Genomic DNA, 10,622 nt, shown 5'->3' on the forward strand with positions numbered 1-10,622 from the left:
ATTAGCATGGAATGATGCGCCCGAATCCATGATACAAGCTTCAACCGAATTTTTAACACAACACACCAAAGCGTCATCCGTATCCTCGGAAGTGAAGTTCACCTAGCTTTATCCACCTTTGGATTCTTACATTGAGTGCTAAAGTGACCCTTTTGATTGCAATTCCAACAAACCGCAGATTCTCGGTCCTTAAAGTTATACCTCTTTTTGAATTTCTTACCCTTCTTCGTACCCTTATCGTTCTTCCTGCCCCTGTCGGTATTTAAGAGCGACCCCGATGATTTCCCGGAATTCCTCCTACGAGTTTCTTCCCCTAGAATCAAATCCTTGATCCCCTCAAGCTTGAGCTTAGTGGTTCTTGTGGAACTACTAACTGCAGTAACTGTACGTGACCAACTTTCAGGCAAAGACGAAAGCAAAATCAGTGCCTAAAGTTCATCATCAAACACAATCTCCACCGAGGCCAATCTTGTAATGAGATTGTTGAAATCATTGATATGATCTGCAGTACACGCACCTTCTTTCATCTTTTGGTTGAACAATTGACGCATGAGAAAAATCTTATTAGTAGCGTTAGGTTTTTCATACATGTTTGTAAGTGCCTTTAAACACCCAAACGTAGTCTTCCCGTTAATAACGTTGTAAGCAACGTTTTTTGCAAGAGACATCCTAACCGCCCTTAAAGCTTGGCGATCTAGGATATCCCAATCTTCTTATTTAACGCTATCAGGATTCTTCTCTTCAAGTGGTAAGTGTAATTTTTTCTGGTACAAATAGTCTTCTATTTGTATCTTCCAAAATTAAAAATCTTTCCCATCGAACCGATCAATCCTAAACTTTCCTTCGTCTGCTATCGCGCCCAATACGAACCTTGTGCTCTAGATACCAGTTGTTAGGAATTTATGGACCCAACAACGATCACCAATCGAAAGATTGTGATCCCACAAACGACAAACAGACAGAATAACAACAAGAAAAGTAAACGATACAAGATATTACGTGGTTATATGCAATCGGTGTGATTGCTTTAGTCCACGGCCAACTAGAGAGCTTTTTTATTGATTTTTCGTGCTTAGGGTTACAGATTACATAAGGTATATTTATAGTGCTAATCAAAATTAGGAAATAATCTAATAACTTGCTGGCTACGCACATCATCGCGGTTCGCGACATCACATCGCGGTTCGCGACACCACATCGCGTTCCGCGACAACTCCAACTCAAACGCGACCATGTTGATCAAAATGCGATAAATTCGAGTCCAAATCCCTGCCACTTTTGTCACGTCCCAGCCACCTGTGTCGCGTATCGCGACAGACCACACCCAAGCGCGACTAGTTCCAGTTTCTTCGTTTTGATCTTCTTTGCACATCCAACATACTTCATGAAGGGTTTGAGAGTTGTCAATTCGCATGCTTAATTCCTTCTTCCAGTAATCAAGCTACACGTGATCGTCATAACAACCATTCACTGCTTAGTATATTTGAGAATATTGAATTTAAACTTTAGCGCTTCTTCTCATTTGAATTCAACAATCTCCAATTGATTGACTTCTTTCATATAAATCGTAATAAATCATGGAATTCTGGTTTTCTTGTTAAAGTCTTGAAACTCATTATACTTGTAGATAGTCTGGAACTCATAGATAGTCTTGATCATTTATGAATAACTTCGAAAAGACTAATAACATTAACATAAAATCATACGTTTTTAATTACAATCTTATTACTAAACTTGTAACCCTTATTCATAATACTTCATGTATATACATAACCATAATCATTATTCAAACCTTTTAACCCTAATCATAACAATCATAATCAATACATGATATTCATTAACTAGTTCATCTTAACCTAGTACTTTTAATTCAACATGCATTCATAATCTTTTACCATACTTATCCATAATCATAATACTTTTAATTTAACAATCACATAATCTTTTATGATACCTTTAATCTTATTAACTTAATAACTAACCATATTCATTATATTTATTCATTCACATTCATAATTCATTAACAATACTTAAACATAATACTTGATAACAACTTAAGAGTAATTGATTCAAAAGCATGATTAAACTAGGGTTTTAGTGACTACCTTAATAAGATTAAGATCAAGAATATGATGATGATGGTGTTACGAAACAGAAACAAAAACCAGCAGTAGCTCAGCAGGAAATCACGACCCAAAAAGATGGTTCTTAGGTCTGAATTGTCACGACAGATGCAGCAGGTATAGCAGCAACTATGCAGCAACAAAGGACCAATGTGCAGGCTATTTTGAAGGCAAAACAGAAGCTGAACAGGAGCTGTAAACAGACAGATGCAGGAGCTGAATAGCAGGCGAATTGCAGGCTACTTGATGAGGTTTATTTGTCGACTTGCAGCAGGATTTTTGAGGGTATGTTGGTCGACAAAAGAAGGCTGCAGGAGGGCTGTTTTAGTCGACAGAAAATAGAGGGAAACAAGCTGGAGAAACAGTCGACTAATGCAGATTGTAGGGCTTATTTGGTGGTACAATTTAGGAAAAACTTGAGAGTTTAAATAGGGAACAAATCAAGTGTTGGATCAAGTTTAGGATTCATAAATGACTTGGTGTTCAAGGATTAGGATTATGATTTAACTAGGAATTGTTAACTTAGTGATCAAGTTTATTATTTATTTTTTTTCCTAAACAGCAGATTTATTTATGTATATATTTATTTTATATTTTTTTCGGCAATTGTAGTTATATATATATATATATATATATATATATATATATATATATATATATATATATATATATATATATATATATATAAGGTTACATTTATTTAAATTACTTTTTATTTAATTATTAATCCCTAACTTTTATAATTTTTTTTACTTAGTTCTAATTAGTTTTTAAATTTTATAAATGTCACTATTTAATATTATTACATATAGTTTATTTTATTAATTTAGTATTTGGGTTAGGGTTTATTATTTAATATTAAATGGTATTAGGGTTGAGCATTTAATGTATAGGGTTAGGTTTAGGATTTTAAATAATATTAGGGTTTTAGTATTAATTACTCCATTTACTATATCCGGATAACAACCCTAGTGCTAGTACACGGAATATGACAATGAAATCCTAAGGGCACTTTAGTAAATTCAGAATGGAAATGTGAGGGTTGTTATAAATAGATACTTTAATGGATTGTATGTATTATATACTTGAATACACATTTATAGTGGGAGTTCAAAAATTGCACGAATTAGCAAATATAATAATCTGACTGACCTATTATATTTATACTTCATGAAGGGTTTGAGAGTTGTCAATTCTCATTCTTAATTCCTTCTTCTGGTAATCAAGCTACACGTGATCGTCATAACAACCATTCACTGCTTAGTATATTTGAGAATATTAAATTTAAACTTTGGCGCTTCTTCTCATTTGAATTCAAAAAACTCCAATTGATTGACTTCTTTCATATAAATCGTAATAAATCATGGAATTCTGGTTTTCTTGTTAAAGTCTTGAAACTCATTATACTTGTAGATAGTCTGGAACTCATAGATAGTCTTGATCATTTATGAATAACTTCGAAAAGACTAAATTTTTGAACCTTGACGCTTAGAAAATTCTCAATAAAAAAGAATCAGAATTCGACTCATCAGATTTATATAGTCAAGTTCGATCACTTGTTTTTCCCAATCAACTATCATCGTCACAACTCACGACCGTACCACCTCTACCACAAACGTGATCTATAGTGATACAAATGACATTCATTCTTATAAACCTTAAGGACCAAATATGTCATTTTTGTAGTAATACGTAAAAAAGTACCAAACATACCCTATAATTACTGTAAATTACAAAATAGACTCTACATTTGTTACCAACACCCCAATACATAAACTCTCACCAGTCTCAGTCGTTCCCGTTAAACCCCCAAATCACTCAATTAGGGTTTCAAATAAAAACTAAACCCTAACAATTCATCAATTGAGGTTAATCCATGGCGACAGTTCGAATGATAGGCACGATTCTTATACTTCCTTTAATTTTTTTATTTTTTTCTTTTTGCAGAAACCTAAATCTGCACTCCAAATTGTTAAATTTACTAACTTATTTTCTTTTTGATTTCAACTTCAAATAGACATTGCTGTTAATTTCACAGGTAAAGTTCATAATCCTGCCAAATCATATTCGAGTTTAAAATATTAGTGTTTTATTATCTGATTAATTTTATATAACATGATGCAGATAGCATGTTCAAGGGTGTATATAATGGAAAACAATGTCATTTACCTGATATTGCTGCAGTTTTAACTAGGGCTTGGTCTGCTGGTGTTGACCGAATTATTGTAAGCTTATAGTTAATCTATGCTTACATTTATTAATTGTATTGCTACATTTCTTTTTTATCGGTATCAAAGTACACATTTATCATATTGCTTTTCCTTTCGCTTTGAAATATGAAACTGTTAGTGTTGCTAAGTAGATTGCTTACAAATGATGACTTTGTTCAATGTTGATTAAGCGAGTTATTTAGCTAAATTGGTTGAGAAACATAATATTACTGAATCTACATCATAACGATTGAGGGGACATCTTTGTGGCAGGTCACAGGAGGATCGCTTGAGGAATCGAAGGAAGCTTTAGCAATTGCTGAAACCGATGGTTAGTCAATATGTATGCTGATATGTAGTATATGTTTAATGCTTTTTTAGTATTTGATTTGAGCGTCTTTATAATTTTGTGGCAGCGAGATTATTTTGTACTGTTGGAGTGCACCCAACCCGATGCAATGTGAGTGCTGTGTGTGTTCATTGTTTGTATGTAATGTTTGTGTCAGTTGGATTAAAAGAAACTTGATGTTATGACATACGATTCTTTAATTGTGGTTCAGGAGTTTGATGAGAGTGGTGATCCGGACAAACATTTTCAAGCACTCTTGTCGCTGGCTAAAGAGGGTGTTGAGAAAGGGAAGGTAAGCTCAATTCATAAAACATTTACTTAAAAATATGATTCAATTCAGTTCTACAGTCGTAAAACTACTGGTGTCCCGCAAATTCAATTATAGCCCAATCACTAACCGAGTAACCGTTATGTTATACTGATGTCCCATATATAGTCACACAATTGTCCAAATCACTCAATAAAATCAAATAATTTAGTATAAGTTATCAATGTGAATTAATCGCCGTTAATCACATAATAACTCACGTGATAGAACTAATTGTTAAACCTAGATAACAATGGTTCTTTGAGTAAACATATTTTAAGTACTCTATCAACAGCATAACATTCAAAAGATTAACTATCCATATAGCTATGAATACAAGGGAGACTAGCCCGTAACTTGGGTTAAGCCCCTCTACCATTCGCTAATTGATGAATTCTCAAAATCATATCACCAAATTGTTTAGTGATGTACAGGTGTCACACATATTTGTCACTCTGTTTTTGATGAGATGTCTAGGTTGCTCCCCAAAAATGTTGATAAAAGAATGAATAAAAGATAATCTAATTCAAAATTAGGAAAGTGTTTATATGGAAAATCGACTCCATACCCAGCGGATTAGTTCGTACCAGCCGGTGGTTAAACCAACAGTTTCCCCGCATACTTGCCCAAACGCGGGATAACCTAGGAAATCATCTACTATCCAACGGGATCGATCTTTTAAGCCTCGCTCGTCAAATTATTGCTCTACCTAATCAGGTGGGTAACGTAGAAAACCCGGTGGGTAACCCATATTTTTTGCATTTTCCAACTTCGATTGGCTTAGAACATCGCGATTAAGGATAGGCTTCCTATAAAACATGTGACTTCATCATATTAAGCTTCAAAACATCCAACCTTGAGTGTTGCACCTGAATTTAATTCCAATATGATTTAAGTACCGAAAGTTCATGAATTTAGCGCAAATACTATATAAACCATACTGATATTGCCAATGAATGGTGGTATAAAATATGTAGGCAATATCAAATATTTAAACTGTTCTTTTAGCAAAATGACTAGACTTCGCAGAATAATTTTGAGAAGTGGCTTCTTTCTAAGAATTTGATTATTTTTTGCGAAGTTTTTTTTTTTATCATCAAATTGACTTATTTCTTGTGAAACGTTGACATTTTGTGATGTTGACCTTTTTCAAAGTGTTTACTTTTTCCTTGCAAATTTGACGTTTTTGCGAGATGTTATTTGTCTTTCAGTCTATCACTATCTTGCGAATGTATATTATTAAAAAAACAAAGTAGGTGGTTAGTATATAGTTTTGAAACATATATTTGGCTTTTGGATATCGTTTTGTTAAATAAACCCTTTCAAAAAATGTTAATCAACTGATCTCCCCCTAATTATGCTGCACATTTTTAACTGTAACATCTTTTAGCCGGTGGATTATGAAAATTATATTGTCTAAAAGGATTAAACTAAGATTGATTTCTCTTATCTATTTAAAAGGTAGTGGCGATTGGCGAATGTGGATTGGATTACGACAGAACTCACTTTTGTACACCCGAAACTCAGAAGAAGTACACGCCTGCTTGAATCATATATAACTCAATTACAAACAGGTTGCTATAATTTAATATTTTTTTTTTTTTTTTTTTTTTTTAATCATTAGGTACTTTGAGAGACAGTTTGAATTAGCCCACATTATGAAGCTTCCGATGTTTCTTCATATGCGAGCAGCTGCTGACGATTTCTGTAACATTCTCGAACAAAACAAACACAGATTTTACGGTGGAGTTGCGCACTCGTTTACCGGTACATCTGAAGACCGTGACAAGCTTTTGGCGTTTAATAATCTTTTTATAGGTCAATGTCTTACAATTTTGATATCATTTTAATTGCATTTTATTACATATATGTTTCTAATTTTGAAATTTTGTTTCTTATGGTAACAGGTATAAATGGTTGCTCGTTGAAAACTTCTGAGAACCTTGACGCATTGAAGGGTATCTCGATTGAGCGAATGATGATCGAGACGGATTCTCCGTATTGTGAGATTAAAAATACTCATGCTGGGAAGCATTTTATAAAATCGACTTGGCCTTCTAAGAAGAAAGAAAAGTATGACCAAGATAACTTGGTCAAAGGTCGAAATGAACCTTGCTTAGTTCGGTAAGTGCATTTTTGTGATGTCTAGAGGTGGCAATTTTGACCCGTTCACTTGGAATGGTTTGATTTGGGTTATCGTTGATATTTATCTTGTGAAAAGATAAAAACCGAATTAGCTAAATTTGAAATGGAATCTCCCTTATTTTTTTACCGCCTAAAGCATTTTTATTCAATAAATTTGGATAATATCGAAATTCTATATTTGTTATCATATTACATTCTAATTCTAATTCTAATACTAATAGTGTTTTGCATCAACTTAACCACGCCCCTTTCAAACAATATCACATTTGAAAAGGCAGATAACTTAATTTTAATGCTTATGAGCTTTATCGCCTTGAGCTTACGAGCTTCAATAAGCTAATCTAAAAAAATGCTGACTGAAATTATCTGTATCCTGAAATTTCAGGTAGCCCAACTTATCATTCTGGTCATGTATATGAAGTCATGTAAGATATATTGGGCTTGAGATATTTGTTTAATCTGGAAAGCCCAAGCCCAGGCCCAGGCCCAAGCCCAAGCCCAAGCCCAATGTAATGTCTTGCCTATGTGAATTTGGACTGTTAAAATACTGATGTAATAAAATAACCGTTTCCAGCCAAGTCCTTGAGGTCGTTGGTGGTTGTAAAGGCGTTGCTGATATCAACCAACTGAGCAGAACTTTGTACCACAACACTTGCAGGTATATTCAACACATTAATCTTTACGCCTTTACATATTCATTGATTTCTCTCCTGAAAATGTTGGTTATTTGCATCTATTTTGGGTCAAAACGAGTACCGTTTTCTACAAATATACGTAAGTTAATTCAAGTTGTCACCAAGTATACTCGGTTTAACATGGTCTGCTTTGCAGGGTATTCTTTCCTCAAGATTTGGATTCTGCAGCAGATGCTATTCTTTCCGCTGTTCAGACTCCCGAGTAATGTAATTTTTTTATTTTATTTTTTGATTTTTGATGCATTTTTTTGCCATTTACACTTTTTTGTTCATACAAAACACAAAAAGTGTACTATTAGTTGATAATTGCACTCAAAAGTTGTATGCATAATGATGTAGGTGAAATTGTGAAAATCATACCTCCAAGGTGACTTCCATTTATAAACTTTTTTCCCCAAACATTCAAGTTCTTTTTAATTTTCACTTGTATAAAATAATTAGTGTTATTTTTTGCTATAGAAAGTACTGTAATATATAAAAGGTACCACTATACCAAATAAAGTGCATACACTGAAATGTGTAATGTGTCATGCATGAGGTCCGTTTCGTTACCTAAAAAAACAGTTAATAGTTTTCTCGTATTCTTTTGACTCATTGTGCAAATATTTTCATACACTAAAGAATATCCTAAGAATCATGTGAATATTTGGAAGAAATAATAACATTGATGTCAAGTATAAATTGACATTATGATTCCCATTTATACAACACAAACTAAAGACTTCACAAATTTTTATCAACATTGCAAATAAACGGGACGCCCTCTCTTGTATCGACGAAGAATGTGAATCCCTCTCTTGTATCGACGAAGAATGTGAATCTCGCGTAATCAAGAAATGAAAGGTTAGGACACTAAGCTTGTTTACAAGTATGATCTATGCATTCAAAGTATATGGCATTTATACTGTAGGTTGTTTTAAATTGACATATACCTTGTTTATCTTATAAAATGCTTAGTACTAACATTCAAAAAGTTTTAAGTATTTCTCGATTGATACATTGTTAGAAGTTTCGATCAAGTAATAGGATCGCTGCCTCTAACATTGGGCACAAATTGAGTGACAACGTTCGAGATGGTTGTTTCGTTAAAATTCAATCGTTGTCACGCGAATTTTAATTGCATTTATATGATACTTGAGCATATATTCCTTTAACTTGACCTAATTTTCATAGATAAACAAAACAATATAAAATGTTACAATGCAATAGTTATATCCTTCACATATGTTTATTACGTTGGTCTAATTCAACTCACAGAATTCGTATAAAATAACCAGCATATGACGAATGGTAATTTACCTAATGCCTATATTATGTGTGTCTAGTCGCCATTGTGTCGTATAACCTACCCAATGCATGCTTATGTAGTTGCCACAATCTTAATTATTAGTAATTAATTAATGATAATCATAATATAATTACAAACTAATCTACTCGTCCACCACTGATAAAGGATATCTTCTTCCATTTTTTCCATAAATTTTGATGATTATACTTTGGCTTCTATATTGTTTATGATTTATGATCCTTTAAAAAAATAAAGTTAAAGTTAAATACTTGTTTTCCATTTGTCGAAAAGTCTCATATCACATTTGTTTCGAATTTGAGCCTTTCCAATCACGACTCCAATTTAGTATTCTTGTATGTCAAATATTCCATAAATAAAATGAAATATTTCAAGATAAGTTATAAACATGAAACTTTAAGATTTAGAAAATAATACTTTATAATATTTTGAGTTAGAAAAGACAAACTAAACTATTTTTTTTTTTTTTTTATTTTTAATAAAGGAAATAGATTTCATATTGGGAGATGTTACTAACACATGAGTTTTTGCTCCATACACACAAAATTCTTGAGTCACTACTTATCATCGACATAAGATTTTATACCCTTAATGATGGCTTAATTCTTGAGTCACTACTTATCATCGGCATAAGGTTAATATTGACAATTTATATAATTTGGTGTGTATGAAAAAAAAAAAACTCATGTGTTAGTATCATCTCCCTTTTATAATAAAAGACTCCCCCCTAGCAAGACGCTCAAAAGGAACTAAAATAAAACGATTACAATAGCTTTATAAGCTAAACATCCTAATGAATACTCTGTATTACATTACATTTAGATCTGTTACACAACTAATTAAAAGCAAAATTACAAATGGAATCAAAAAATACATCTTTCTGTATCCAACGAGCTCCAAAAAGAACAGTATTACAAAACCTCCAAATATGTCAAACAAAAGAAACAATAATAACATACAATTAGATCTTATTATCTTCCGGGACATGCCATGTATCGTACCAATTAATCCACTCATTCCAATCGCCAAAAGTTGGTAACTCCAAGTCGACCCAATATAGTAGTTTTCCTCCATATTTCCAACGCAATCGAGCATCCAAACAAAAGATGATCAAAAGATTCCACACAATAATCACATACCATCTAATATCCTCGATCTCCATACCCTCAAAAAGAAATTAAGTCTAGTCGTCACCTATTCCAAGCTTCTCTCCAAAGGAAGATGTTCATTTTTCGGGAAACCTGCTTCACCCATCTAGTCGCCAAATCAAAATGAGGAAGGATACATTCATCGATAGAGGCTATAGTATCACATACTGGAAATACCCATTCGTCGAAATGGACCATTCCATGCATCATTACCACCATTTAGAAAGCAAGAAGTTATTAATGAGATGAACTACTGCAACAGATCAAGATGACATTCCACTTCCATTCTCCTCCAACTAACCGATCGGCTAAAAATACATTCACAATTAGAATCAAGAT

The 10,622-nt window shown here is 33.0% G+C and overlaps 1 protein-coding gene across 1 annotated transcript; it reads left to right on the top strand.

Moving 5' to 3' along the window:
- Positions 1-3,893: 3,893 nt before the first annotated feature.
- LOC139852988 (uncharacterized) lies at positions 3,894-8,385 on the top strand. The gene is made up of 12 exons (XM_071842343.1): positions 3,894-4,021; positions 4,141-4,161; positions 4,248-4,348; positions 4,607-4,664; positions 4,750-4,793; positions 4,894-4,974; positions 6,451-6,521; positions 6,614-6,807; positions 6,897-7,113; positions 7,709-7,792; positions 7,966-8,036; positions 8,169-8,385. Exons 1-11 carry the CDS (start codon positions 4,000-4,002, stop codon positions 8,033-8,035), a joined length of 963 nt encoding a protein of 320 aa, XP_071698444.1. The 5' UTR covers positions 3,894-3,999; the 3' UTR covers position 8,036; positions 8,169-8,385.
- The last annotated feature ends 2,237 nt before the right edge of the window (positions 8,386-10,622 follow it).

The sequence above is a fragment of the Rutidosis leptorrhynchoides genome, chromosome 6 (assembly GCF_046630445.1).
Source record: "Rutidosis leptorrhynchoides isolate AG116_Rl617_1_P2 chromosome 6, CSIRO_AGI_Rlap_v1, whole genome shotgun sequence".
Classification (NCBI taxonomy): Eukaryota; Viridiplantae; Streptophyta; class Magnoliopsida; order Asterales; family Asteraceae; genus Rutidosis; species Rutidosis leptorrhynchoides.